Source organism: Pteropus alecto, unplaced genomic scaffold (assembly GCF_000325575.1).
Source record: "Pteropus alecto unplaced genomic scaffold, ASM32557v1 scaffold57, whole genome shotgun sequence".
NCBI lineage: Eukaryota > Metazoa > Chordata > Mammalia > Chiroptera > Pteropodidae > Pteropus > Pteropus alecto.
In genome coordinates, this window is record NW_006442508.1 from 528,566 (window position 1) to 543,407 (window position 14,842).

A 14,842-nucleotide genomic window follows, 5' to 3' on the forward strand; every position below is an offset into this window, starting at 1 on the left:
GTATGTCTGGAAAAGTCTTAATTTCTCCTTAATATCTAAAGGAGAGCTTAGCTGGATACATTATCCTAGGCTGGTAGTTCCTTTCACTTAATAGTTTGAATATTTTATTCCATTCCTTTCTGGCTTGTAAGGTTTGCCCTGAGAAGTCCAAGGATAATCTAATGTGTTTACCTTTATAAGTTATTGTTTTTTTCTCCTGGCTCCTTTGAGAATTCTGTCTTTGTTGTTGATTTTTGATTATTTTAATTCAATGTGTGTTGGTGAAGGCCTTTTTGGGTTGAGATAATTGGGTGTTCTGTTGACTTCTCGAATTCTAAGTTCCAGCTCATTCCTTAGATTTGGGAAATTCTCGTCCACTATTTGTCTGAAAATGCTTTCTAGTCCCTGCTCCTTTTCCTTGCCTTTGATAATGTCCATTATTGTTAGGTTTCCTCTCCTGATGGTATCAGGTAGTTCTTGTATTTCTCTTTCATTATTTTTTTCTTTCCTTTTAATTTATTTCTGGATTTTTGCCTTTGATATCACTGTTCCTTTCTTCCTTTTGGTTGACTCTGTTTCTCAAGTTTGCTATTTCAATTTTCAACTTTTGCAATGTGTTTATCTCCGGAAGATTTATTCTGTTCTTCTTGAGGGTTTCAGTTTCCTTGCTCTGCTCATCCAGTTGTTTTTCAATTCCTGATATTGTTGATATGACTCGTTTCATAACTCACTTTTTCAAAAGTACCATCCTGAATTCTCTGTCATTTAAGTTGCATATTTCTATGTCTGTAAACTTATTTTCTGGAGATTTTTCTCTTTCTTTCTGAGATGCCTTGTCACCTTGGTTGTTCATGGTGTTTAATGGACTGTTTCTCTGCCTGGGCATTAATGGAAATGTATTCAGCTTTTTTTTCCAGAAAGAAGATTTATTATATAAAGGTTTCTCCTTAGCCTGCTGCAGAGAAGTCACTTTTCTTTTGGTTTCCATTAGGAGGCGTCTAAGCCTCTTGGATCCCTGCTTTGTTTTATATAAAGCCTTTTTTTTTTCTTATAGATGTTTAATCGCGTTCACTACTCTCAGTCTCAGCCCCTATCAGTGTTAGTGACAGTTTTGGTAGTGTTTGCTCAGAATCCCTGGACCTCTGTGGTGTTCGGTCTTGGAAGGTAAGAGGGGAGGGGCCTTCTGGGTTGGGGGTTGGGATTGGGTGCTGTGGCTGAGCCTTGGTTTTACAACCGCAGCTGGTAAAAATCAACTGTTGTTTCTCTTCCATCCCCGCTTCTCTGTGGTCCCCATTTCTCTGCCTTTAGCCCTGATGACTGGGCCCTGCCGCCGCCCACAGCACTCCCAGGCAAGACTGTTCCGTGAACTTACCTCACCTTCTCCCTTCCTCCTACAGGGATCTCCGGCGGCTGTGAGAGGCAGCTTCTTTATTTTTCCCTGTCCACCGCCCGATACCCGGAGTTCTGATCTTTGATAACGCGATGCACAGATCCCATGCCCAGATGTGCTGGTGTGCAGTTTAAGTTGAGTTTTAGATATTCAGCTTGTTGTTTCAAGGAAAGAGAGCTGGGGATGTCGCTCACTCCTCCATGTTTCTCCAAACTCCTCCTCCTGTTTTCTTTTCTAAAAGCTTTATAGTTTTATTAATTTACGTCTGTGATACATCTTGAATTAATTTTTTTCTATTAAGTGTGATACTGCAGTCAAGGTTTATTTTTTTAATCTATGGATGTCTACTTGCTCCAGTACTATTTGTTCAAAAAGCTATCTTTCCTCCGTATTCTTGATAAGTGTAGCTATATAATAAGTCTTAAAATTGAGTTAACTGATTCCTCCCACTCTATTCTTCCAAAATTGTTTTAGGTATCCTAGTTCCTTTGTCTTTCCTTTAATTTTAGAATGATCTTGTCTATATCCATAAAAAATCTTGCTGGGGTTTTGATAGAAATTGTGTTAAAGCTATATATCAATTTGGGGAGAATCGACATTGTTAGTACTATGTTGAGTCTTCCAGTCCATGAACATGCTATGTCTTTCCATTTGTTTAGATCTTTGATTTTTTTTTCATCGATATTTATAGTTTCAGCATACAAGACCTGCGTACATTTTGATAGATTTAAACCTAAGTATTTCATTTTTTTGAGTGTGAATGTTACTGTATTTTTAATTATAGTATCCATGCCTTAGTTGGTATAATATATAAATACAGTGCTTTTCTGTATTTATCTCATATACAGACCTATCTTGTTTTATTGCACTTTGCTTTATTGGGCTTAGCAGATACTATTTTTTATAAGTTGAAGGTTTGAGGCAACTCTGCATTGAGCAAGTTTATTGGTGCCATTTTTCCAACAGCATTTGCTTTACTTTATGTCTCTTTGTCACATTTTGGTAATTCTCACAATATTTCAAATTTTTTATTATAATCATGGTAATCTGTGATTAATGATCTTTGATGTTACTATTATAATTGTTTGGGGCCTGGTGGACTGTGCCAAAGTAAGACAGCAAACTTAATTGATAAATGTAATGCATATTCTGACTGCTCCACCAACCCTTGTCTCTCTTTTTTTCCTGGGGCTTCCCTATTTCCTGAGACACAACAATATTGAAATTAGGCCAGTTGGTAATCCTACAGTGGACTCTTAAGTGTTTAAGTGAAACAAAGAGTCTTACGTCTCTTACTTTAAATCTAAAGCTAGAAATGATTAAACTTAGTGAGGAAAGCATGTTAAAAGCCACAGTAGGCTGAAAGCTATTGTGCCACACTGTTAGACAAGTTGTGAATGCAAAGAAAAAGTTCTTGAAAGAAGTAAAAAGTGCTACTCCAGTAAACACATGAATGATAAAAAAAACCAAAACAGCCTTCTTGCCAATATGAAGAAAATTTTAGTGGTCTGGATAGAACCAGCACTATGCCACACTATGCCACAGCCTGTTACAGAGCAAGGCCCTAACTCTTCAATTCTGTGTAGGCTGAGAGGGGTGAGGAAAAGTTAGAGGTTGGTTTATGAGGATCAAAGTAAGAAGCTGTCTCTGTAACATAAAAAAGTACAAGGTGATGCAGCAGGTACTGATGTAGAAGATGTAGCAAGTTACCCAGAAGATCTAGCTAAGATAGTTAATGAAGGCGGCAACAGTAAACAACAGATTTTCAATGTAGAACAAACCAACTTATTTTGGAAGAAGATGTCATCTAGGACTTTTCAGTGATTTCTTCCTTGATTAAACAATTTAAAATCATATCCCCCACTCCTTCTGCTCCATTCTCCATTTCCTACTAACTAGAAAGAAGTCAGTGCTTGGCTTCAAAGCTCTTAAAGGACAGGCTGACTCTGTTTTTAGGGACTAATGCAACTGGTGGCTTTAAGTTGAATCCAGTGCTCATTTACCATTCTGAAAATCCTAAGGCCCTTAAGAATGATGCTGAATCTACTCTGCCTGTGCTTTATAAATGGAACAACAAAGCCTGATGACAGCACATCTGTTTACAACATGGGTTTCTGAATATTTTAAGCCCACTATCAAGACCTGTTGCTCAGAAAAAAAGATTCAAAATATCACTGCTTATTGACAATGCACCTGGTCACCTGGGAACTCTGATGGCGATGTACAACAAGATTAAAGTTTTCATGACTGCTAACACAACATCCACTCTGCAGCCTAGGAATCAAGAAGTAATTTTACTTTTAAGAATTATTGTTTAAGAAATACATTTTGTAAGGGTATAGCTGCCATAGATAGAGTCTTCGGATGGATCTGGTCAAAGTGAATTGAAAACCTTTTGGAAAAGATTCACCATTCTTAGATGCCATTAGAAACAGTTGTGATTTATGAGAAGATGTCAAAACATTAATAGTAACAGGAATTTAGGAGAAGTTGATTTTACCCTCATGGGTAAAACTTTGAGGGGTTTAAGGCTTCAGTGGAAGAAGTAACTGCAGATGTGGATATGGCAAGAGAACTAGAATTACAAGTGGAGCCTGAAGATGTGACTGAATTACTACAATCTCATCATAAAACTTTAATAGATGAGAAGTTGTTTCATATGGATAAGCAAAGAAAGTTGTTTGTTGAGATGGAAACTATTCTTTGTGAAGATGCTGTGGAAATTGTTGAAATAACAACAAAGGATTTAGAATATTACATAAACTTAGGTGATAAAGCTGCAGTAGGGTTTGGGAAGATGGACTCTTAATTTTGAAAGAAGTTTTACTGTGGGTAAAATTTTATCAGATAGCATCACATGCCATAGAGAAATCATTTGTGAAAAGAAGAGTCAATTGATGCAGCAGACTTCATTGTTGTCTTAAGAAATTGCCACAGCCACCTCAGCTTTCAGCAACCACCACTTCGATCAGTCAGCAGCTGTCAAATTGAGGCAAGACCCTCCACCAGCAAAAAGGTTATGACTCTCTGAAGGTTCAGATGATGTTTAGCATTTTTTAGCAATAAAGTATTTTTAAATTAAGGTATGTACATTTTTTTAGACATGCTATTGCACATTTAACAGACTGTGGTATATAACTTGTAAATACACTGGGAAACCAAAAAATTTGTGTGACTTGCTTTATTGTGATATTCACTTTATTGCAATGTCTGGAAACGACTCTGCAATTTCTCAGAGGTATGCCTATATTCTGCACTTTGCTGAACTCATTTATTTGTTGGGTTCATCTGCAAGTAGGGACAGTTTTATTTCTTCCATTCTGATCTGTATGCCTTTTATTTCCTTTTCTTGCCTTCATAGGTTAGAATTCCTCTAGCATTACGTTGAATAAGAGTGGTGAGGGTGGACATCCTTGCTTTATTTTCAGTCTTAAGACAAAAGCATTTAGTATTTCTCCATTAAGTATAATGTTAGCTGTAGGGTTTTTGTAGATGCTCATAATCATTGAGGAAGTTCTCTATTCCTATTTTTCTGGTAGTTTCTGTCATGAGTGTGTGTTGAATTTTGTCAGATGATTTTTTCTTCCTTTAATGATATGATTGTGATTTTTCTTCTTTAACCTATTCATATGGTGGATTACATTGATGTTTTAAAATAGTGAACCAGCCTTGCATCCCTGGAATAAACCTTAATAAATCCCTGGAAAACTTTTTTTAATGTATTGCCGAATTCTATTTTATAATATTTTGTTAAGGATTTTTACATCTGTATACGTAAAAGATATTGATTTATAGGTTCATTCTGGCTTTGTTTTGGTATCAGGATACTAATATTAGCTTCGTAAAATTAATTGGAAAATGTTTTCTTTGCTTCTATTTTTGGATGAGATTATATAGAGTTGGTGTTAATTTTCCTTAAAAATGTTTGGTAGAATTCTCCATTGAAACCGTTTGGGTCTGGAATTTCTATTTTGGGAGTTTTAAAATTGTGAAGTAAATTTCATTAAAAATCATAAGGCACTTATCTATTGTATGAGGTGTGGTAGTTTGTGGTTTTTGAGATATCAGTCCATTTAAGTTGTCAAACATGCATGTGTACAATTGTTCATAAAATTCCCTTATCAGTCTTTAGATGCCTGCAGGGTATGAAGTAATATTCCTTGTTTCATTCCTGATATTGGTAATTTGTGTTGTCTTTTTTTTCTGTCAGTTTTGCCTAGAGGTTTGTCAGTTTTATTGATCTTTTCAAAGAACCATCAGTTTATTTCATTGATCTTTCTATTTTTCTGTTTTAATATTCATTTATTTTTGCTCTTATTTTTATTATTCCCTTCTACTGTATTTGGGTTTATTTTAGTCTTTTTCTAGGTTCTTGTGGCAGGGGGCTTAGTTTATTGATTTGAGACTTTTCCTCTTTAATAATGGATGCATTTAGTGCTATAAATTTCTGTCATTGCTGCATATCCTACAAATTTGGATATGGTGTATTTTCATTTTCATTTATTTCAGTGTATTTTTTGATCTTCCTTAGGACTTCATGTTTGAACCGTGGATTATTTAGTATACTACTTAGGTTTCAAGTGTTTGGAGATTTTCCTGTTATCTTTCTGTTATTGATTTCTAGTTTGATTCCATTATGGTCAGAGAACATACTTTGTATGATTTCTGTTCTTTTAAATTTGTTGAGGTTTGTTTTATAGCCTAGTATATGGACTATCTAGTTATATCATCTGTGGATACTTGAAAAGAACATATATATATTGCTGTTATTGGATAGAATGTCCCATAAATGTTGATTAGATCTTTAATTGATGGTGTTACAGAGTTCTGTATCCTTGCTGATCTTCTGTCTAGTTATTTTGTAAATTGTTGAGAGAGGGGTATTGAAGTCTCTAACTGTAATTGTGGATTTGTCTATATTTCCTTCCAAGTCTATCGGTTTTTACTTCACTCATTTAGTGGCTCTGTTTGGTGCGTGCACATTTAGGGTTGCTATGTCTTCTTGGTGGACTGATCTTTTATGATTATATAATGTGCTTCTCCGGTAATTTTCTTTGCTCTAAATTCTACTTTGTCTGGTGTTAACATATAAAAATGTAATTTTAAATTTAAATTTAAATAGGCACATGTGGCTGCCATAATAACTAGTTCTGGAGGATGGAGAGAGCTATGGCACAATAAATTTAACTAAAGGGTAAATTTTATTGTACGTTAGAAAGTACTAAGGGCAATGGGTAGTTAGTAGGAAAGAGAGAGTGGGGCAGAGGGAGTGGGAGATGTGACTTTAAATTGGTTAATCAAGGAAGAAATCATTGAATGTGATACTTGAACAAAGATTCGAAGGAGAGAGCCATGCAAATACCTTGAGGAAGAGTACATCAAAGGCTAGCAGAAAGGTGGGCCATTGTAAGAATGTTAATTTTTACTCTGAGTGAAATAGAGAACCACTTGAGGTTTTAGAAAAGACCCTGATTCATTCTGACCTATGTTCTATGAAAATCATTCTGGCCAGTTTGTTGAAAATAAACTGTAAGGGTCAAGGGTTAGAAGCAGGAAGACCATTTAGGAGACAAGAATACAGGTGATGATAGCCAACCAAATGGTTAGAGCAGATTTTAGGGGAAATATCAGACATTCAGTTTTGGATATGTTAAGTTTGAAATGTTTATTAGACAAGCAGAGAAAGCAAATAGATGAGCACCTGCCCTTGTCGGGCTTACACTTTACTGGAATATGGGTAATAAACACAATATATAAGTAAAACAAGTACATAAAACATATACTATGTTAGAAGATGATAAGTTTCATGGAGAAAATTCAAGTACAGGAAGATGGATAAGTGGTATTGGGGGACTAACTTCTTGAGAAGGTAACATTGGAGCAGTGGTAGAAATGTGGTGAGGAAATAATACCTGGGAGAATAGTAGTTCAGGTAGAGGGAACCAAGATGTAAAGGTTCCCAGGTGGGAGCATGGCTGGTGTATTTGAAGAAGAGCAAGGAGGCAAAGTGTGGCTGGAGCAATGTGCGTAATGAAAAGAGGATTAGGGATGACAGCGGTGAAGTAACCAATGTCTGGGTTATAGGCCATTTTAAGGACTTTGGTTTTTATCCTGAATGAAGTGGGAAGCTAGTGGATAGTTTAGCAGAGAGAGGTATGATCCGACCTACAAGTTTAAGCCACTCTGATTGCTGTGCTAAATAGGCTGAAGGGGCAAGGGTGGAAACAGGAAGATTCGATAGGAGACTATTACAATAATCCCAGTAAGAGGCTGTGGTAGCACTGGAGATAATGAGGGATGATCATATTCTGGATACAGTTTAAGGGTTGTACTGGCAAAGTTGGTTTATTGATTGAATGTGGAGTGATAGGAGTCAAGAATTAGTCCAAGAATTTTGCCTTGAGCAGTGGGAAGGATATAGTTGCATTAATTGAGGTGGGAAAAACTGGAAAGAGCAGGTTTGAAGATGATTTGGAGCACAGTTTTGGACATGTTAAGTTTGTGATACATATTAGACATCCAAGTATGGGTGTTCAGTACTGTTTTATGGTTTTTCTTGAAATAATGGTACTAAAACAGTGTACTCACTGTTCTGAAAATGTTACATTTGTTAATATCTTAATTTTTAACATGTTCTGTCTTGGCAAAATTTTAATATTTTGGAGAGGGAGAAATTATTTGACTGTTTTTTGGCTTTGCTGCCAGAGTTGATGGTACTTCCTTAGAGTTATAAAAATATTCCGATTTTAGAAATGGAAATATAACTGTATAGTCTGAGTGTTTCTACTTGCTTTCTATTTTAGGTCCTATTACTGCTGGATTGTGCAAGATATTTAACCCTGTTTTCTTTGAGGTATGACTTAAAAATTAAACATCTTGAATAAGAAAAGGAAAACATTTTAGTTTTGGAAGTCAGGATGCCAAGGAGAAGGAAAAATCTTGGGGGAAATCCTTTTCGGAAGACTGCAAACTCTAAGGAAGTTGTTGTATCCAGTGTTGCTAGTCATGAGGAACCAACTACTACTCTTCCTTCCATATGTGAGAGAAAAGTTGATCAGGAAGAACTCTTCACCAGTATCTCAGAGATGTTTTCTGATCTGGATCCCGATGTAGTATATTTGATGCTTTCTGAATGTGATTTCAAAGGTGAGAAAAAGTTTAGTCTGAACCCTTTGCATCTTATAAGGTTTCTTGTATTATGCTTTGACCAGTAGTAATATAGAAAAATGACTGCTTTATTTCTATTTTGTTCATCACTTATTGAGCATCTGCTGTGGGAAAGGTTCTATGTTTGGTATGAGGGATATGAAGAAGAATAAAGCATAGTTTCTCCTTTCAAGAAATGTACAGTTCTTGATGTATGATGCATCTATAGATATCATACCCTATGTTTTATTTATTTTTTACCTTCCTTTTAGAATAGGTTGGCACTATGAGTGGCAGTACTGTGCATTGTAGGATATTCAGCAGCATCCCTGGCTTGTACCCACTAGATGCCAGTTGCACCTCCCCACCAATCCCAGTTGTGACAATTAAAAATGCCTCCACGTATTGTCGTATGTTCCCTGGGTGTCAAAATCATTCCTAGTTGAGAACTGCTGTCCTAGAATGTAAGCTGCGTAAAGACATTTTAAAAACTGTTTTAACTGCTGTGTCCCCAACTCCTAAAATAGCAAATGACTCATAGCAGGACCTCAGTAAATATATATTGAGTGAAAAGGTAATTATAATTGTGGGAATGAGGGCTGGTAAGAGTTGAGGCTAGAAACCTGGTTTGAATTTCTAGCTCTGCCGCTTAACCTCTATGGGTCTCAGTTTTCTTATAGGTTAGTGAGAAAATAGTATGTACTTCATATTACTTATTTGCTAAGGATTAAGTGGTGTGTGTGTGTGTGTGTGTGTGTTGATAGTCTTCAATATAGTAAATTATTAATGACTTCTAATAAATATGTTTGCAGAGGGGAAATGATCAAAGTTGACTAGATGAATAAATTAACTGTTGATGCTTAGTATTGATATTGGCCATGATTAGTAGAAGATAAAATTATTCTAGATTTGGGAAATTTCGGTAATACATGATAAACTTCCATTTTTTATTCATTAAATGGTTTGCGATGTGAACATATCTAAGCTATCCTGTTTCATATGTATGCAGAAAACCAGTTTTTAGCAGTCCACATGGTGCTCAGAAATGATGGTGTGTAGAATTTTATGTGTGACTTTGATATTTATTTTCTAATTTTGATATCTTTAAAATTTACTTGTTGCACATATACTAACATAGCAGTGAGGGAGTTATAACATAAATATAATACCCTCAATCTTAACAAAAAATATGCTTCTTTTTTCTAGCATCTTTGCTACATCTAGTTCATAAATACTGATGTTTTGAGTAGTATGAATAGTAGCATTGAAATTGTGTATTCTGCTTTATAAACTTAAGCATATTTTCAGTGTTGTTGTAATCTTTATATTTATTTTTAATAGCTTTCTAATATTCCACTGAGATGTACTCTTAAGTTATTAATTATATCTAAGTTTTTCATGAATAATATTTTAGAGAACATTTTGGTACAAATAGCCTTTTACTTTTCAATTTTTCACTTCCACAGTTTTATTTTTTATGTCATGGGTAAGGACAGTTTCAGGTCTTGGAAAAAGTGCTAACTTGCCTACCAAGAAAGAAGGTGTGCCAATTTGTAATACTATCAGCACTGTATAAATACAGTGGTTTCACCGCAACCTTTTCAGCCTTGTGTAATATTATTTTAAGATTTTAATAGGAATAAAATTAAGCCTTTTATTAATTTGCATTTTTTTAAGAGGGATGTTGAACTTTTTTTGGTATATAAGTGTTCACTAATTCTTGTGTTCTTATGTGAATTATTCTTGTTTTTGTTGTTTTGTAACGTTTTAAGTTTTTTCCAACAATCTTTGTAAGGACTTTTGTGTGCTCTATATCTTAATCTTACTTGTGTTAACTTAATACTGTTTTTCAATTTATACTCATTAATTTTTTTTGTCGACCTTTTCTTTGGTGGTTTTTCTATCATGTATATATTTTTTTCATTGAAATATGTCTTGTATTTGCTTTTTTCCCCCCATCTTTTTTTCCTATGTTTAGGGCTTCTAGCTTTTGTAGATTGCTATAATTTTCTAACTGGTCTCTGTCAGGCTTGCCCCCTCCAATCCATCTTTGTTTTTCTTCTTAAGGAAACATTAATTGGGTGCTTACAAGGTGCCAGTCCTTGTGCACAGCACTTTTTCATGGATTATCTCATTTAATCCTCACAACAACCCTATGAGGTAGGTACTTTTATTATCCCCATATTCCAAATGAGAAAATCAAGGCTTAGAAAGTTAAGTAAAGTAACTTGTTCAAAGTGTCATAGCTAGCAAGCAGGGATTTAAATGCCTGTGTTCTGACTCCAGATGAGATGTTACCTACTGTGCTGTGTTGTTTCTGTATTTATCTTCCTTGAAAGAAAATAAGACAAAACACAAAAATAAAAAAGCCCCAAATTTTAAATGCTTAACAATTTTAATGTCTCCGTATTTGTGTTATAACAGAAAGAACTCAAAATTGGAGTCAGAAATATCAGTCCTGGGCCTGTCACTTATCTGTGTGACTTGGGCCAAGTTAATGTACTTTTTGAACTTCATTTTCTTTATCTATTTGCTAGGAATGCTATACCTCATAGTATCATTTGAGGATTCAGTGAGGTGATGCATATAAAGCTTCTAGTTCAAATGCGGTGACAGGTAGATTCCTTTCAAGTTCCCTTAGAAAATAAAATTGATATTTCTTACCATGATGTACAGGACTCTTCCAAATTTCACCTGATCTCCCATTCCAGTTTTATCTTCTTTCATCTTCCATCATACTGCTGTGTGCCCACACTCCAACTAACTTCTCTTAATACCTTAAACATGCTTTGTGTTTTCAAGTCCGGCTTTGCCTTTCCACTCTGTCTGACAAGTTTCTTTTTAATCTTCAAGTACTAGTTCACATATTACCTTATGTGAAATCTTTTCTTATTCTCCTATAAGACTGTTTTGGCATTTGTATGTTATTAAAAGTGTAAATTATTTAATTTGTATTATATTATAATGTAATTGTCTCTAATTGCCTCTATTTGACTGCAAAAATCCTTTAAAATTAAAATTTTTTAATTAAAAATTATTTTTCAATTACAGTTGACATACAATATTATATTAGTTTCAGATGTACACCATAGTGATGAGACATTTATATACTTTACAAAGTGATCACTCTGATAAGTCTACTACCCATCTGGCACCATAAATAGTTATTACAATATTATTGACTATATTCTGTGCCATACTTTACATCCCTGTGGCTCTCTTTAGTGTATGCACTGCCAAAGTGAGCACCCTGTGACTATTTTATAACTGGCAATTTGTATTTATTAATCTGCAAAAACCATTTAAGTGTGGTAAAAGAATGTCTTATTCATTTTTGTACAAAGTATGTCTGATATGTAGTTCCTGCTCATACATTTTTTTTAATTAAGTGAAATTCATAGCATGGACCACATAAACAAATTAGGTTTAATAGAAGAGTACTTCAAATACTTTATATTTAAAAGGACGTGCAGTGGCTAAGTGGTTTTAGGATCTTTAGAAATAGCCCTGGTAGATAAAATTACAGATAATTTTACATTTACTCAGTAAATTCCTCAGAAAATGTCTATTTCATGACAGTTTATTAGCTTAGTTTGTTACTGTTTGTAAGTAACAGCATTTCATGTCTCTGTCTTTCATATCTTTTCACTAATACAGACTGATATATTAGTAAAATGTTAATTTAAAAATCTGAATATTTTAAAATTTCTCTATGTTCCATTCATTGGAAAAATCCAATATAATTATATGTATATTTTAATCAAATTATGTTTTACTATTTTCAATTCATGTATATATATTTTATTGTTATTGTTGTTCCTGTTGTTGTACAGTTGAAAATGCCATGGATTGTCTATTAGAATTATCTGCCACAGATACCAAGATAGAACAATCATCTTCAAAAAGCTCCATTGCTTCTGAGAACCAAGTAAGTGCAGCAAGACATGAAATAATGGACAAGTGTCCTCCCGAAGAAGAGAGTGAAGATTCCAAAATGGATTCATTTTTGGACGTGCAACTAACTGAGGACTTGGATTCCTTAATACAGAATGCTTTTGAGAAATTGAACTCTTCTCCTGATGACCAAGTATACTCATGTTTGCCTTTGCAAAATGTTAATAGTTTGGGTGACCTGAGTGCATTTATAAATTCAGATTCAAGTAGTATGACTCCTGTTCTGTGTACACAAAATATGGATTTGAACAGTGAAAATTTAGAGAATTCTGCCTCTCTTTTAAGTTCAAACCCCTTAACTTCACATTCAGCTTCGAACGAGTCCAAAAGTGTTATAAAATATAACACATTGGAAGATTCTCTTCTCAGTAATTCTTTAAGTGCAGTAAATGACACTATGGTAGATTGTAACAATCTCAATCAAAGAGAGAAAGAGCTTTTAGAATCTGAGTGTGTTGAGGCTCAGTTCTCTGAAACCCCTGTAGATTTGGATGCCAATGAACCTCAGGCTCCTTTAAATGTGCAAAATCCAGGGCTTGGTTTACTGGGTATAGGTGGGGATCAGAAATCTACCTCTATCCCTGATGTGTTTGTACCTTCTGAAGAATTCAATTTCAAGGCACACAATCATAGTGAACTGCCACCAAAGGAGAAGGATGTGAATTACTGCCCAGTGCTTACCCCTCTCCCTCTACTGCTGCCTCCTCCTCCTCCACCAATGTGGAATCCAATGATTCCTGCTTTTGACCTCTTTCAAGGAAACCATGGCTTTGTAGCTCCTGTTGTAACCACAGCTGCACACTGGAGACCTGTCAACTATACGTTTCCACCCCCAGTTATTTCTCACACTTCCCCAACAAAGGTATGGAGAAGTAAAGAGGGAAAAAGTGCTTATCAAATACAAGAAACTCCAGTTTCTCAGGTTGTAAGAAAGAAGACATCGTCTTATGTTGGACTAGTTCTTATTCTTCTCAGAGGGCTTCCGGGATCAGGAAAATCTTTTCTGGCAAGGTATGAGGTTTAATTGAATTTTTAAAAAGCGTAATGCATGAACCTGAACATTTATAGCAGAGAGTATGAATATGTGCTTTTCTTAATAGAGATGTTCAGTAACCCATAAAGTGATTTTTTTCTGACTTTGTGGCTAATTTTATCGTTTTCATCAGAAGTTTTTATTGAATTCTTTATCTTAGGTTATCATTTTGAGAGGCAGAATAGAAGAAAAGATTAAAGATGATTCCAAGATTGTGAGGTCACAAAATCAACAAAAATAGCTTTATGTGAAAGAAAACTAATTTGAATTGGGGAAAGATGAGTTCATCTTTCATTATAGAACTAGAGAGCCATAGTTTGAAATTCAAGGAAGTCTTAAATACAAGAATTCTAGTGGTAGTTGGAAATTTGGGATTGTAGCATGTTGTTAATGCTTTTGTAGGAAGAGAGCATAGGATGAGTCACTGGTAGTTAAAGAACTTCAAATTTTCAGTGATTTATTTGTTGCAAAATATAGTACCCTTAATTATTTTATCTTATGTATCCATCTTTGTCCCTTTTATAGTTAAGGTAGGTTGTGGATGCCTTGGTTTCATAGACCGGAGTCAGGGTTAAAGGCAGCTTTGTTATATACAGTTGCTTTGTTTTCAAAGTGTCTCTCATCCCTTTAGCCTTAACTTCCAGAAGATTTATATTTAATATATTTTATTTGTCAGTTCTTTTTTTATTCCAAATTTTAACTCCTTTGCCTTTTTCTATTATATATACTTGAGAATGTCCTTGATGAGATCATTTTCAGTTGATTTTTGATACACTTTTGTTATCCCGATTTATCTGCCAGTAAATTTCCACATATTCTGCTTAAATGCTTATAAACATATTCTTCTCTAGACACATTATAGTTTTCTTTCTCACTGATTTAATAACAATGTAATAAAACATTTTAACTTAATATGGATATTGCAGTCATAATATTACATTTTGTGACTGAGATTGGAAAGAAAGGTGGTACCTCAAAAGATAATCAAACTGTGAAAAAGGTTTGAAGAACTAGATTTCAGGGGCCTTGGAGCTGTAGGTAGCTACAGATAGAAAATGGAAAGAGAAAGAAGTGCTTGTTACAAAGTAGGAACTTACTAATATTTTTTGAATGAATAGAGAGAAATAACTGGAAACTCCAGAGACATAGAAGCTGAGCTTTCCCAGAGAATGGTCCTACAGTAGTAAACTAGTGTGCAAACCCAAGGAAAATGAGGGCTAAAAAAGGCTTTTGGATTTATCGGAAAGAAGATCATGAATAGATATCCTAAAAGCAATTTTGTTTCACTGTGAAGGTAGAGGACAAAGGGTTAAAGAAGCATCGATAATAAAGCAGTTAAG

The 14,842-nt window shown here is 34.7% G+C and overlaps 1 protein-coding gene across 8 annotated transcripts in view; it reads left to right on the forward strand.

Annotated features, from left to right (window-relative positions):
- Positions 1-14,842, forward strand: part of N4BP2 (NEDD4 binding protein 2) — a 91,554-nt gene that overhangs the window by 19,775 nt on the left and 56,937 nt on the right. For 4 of the 8 annotated variants that reach the window (XM_025040211.1, XM_025040206.1, XM_025040205.1 and 1 more), the window contains exons 3-4: positions 8,173-8,515; positions 12,349-13,480. In XM_025040211.1, the coding sequence (XP_024895979.1) occupies positions 8,287-8,515; positions 12,349-13,480 (1,361 nt within the window). In that variant the 5' untranslated portion in view covers positions 8,173-8,286. Of the gene's footprint in view, positions 1-8,172; positions 8,516-10,582; positions 10,676-12,348; positions 13,481-14,842 lie in introns of those variants that run through there. The other 4 variants (XM_025040208.1, XM_025040207.1, XM_025040209.1 and 1 more) reach the window with 4 other exon arrangements.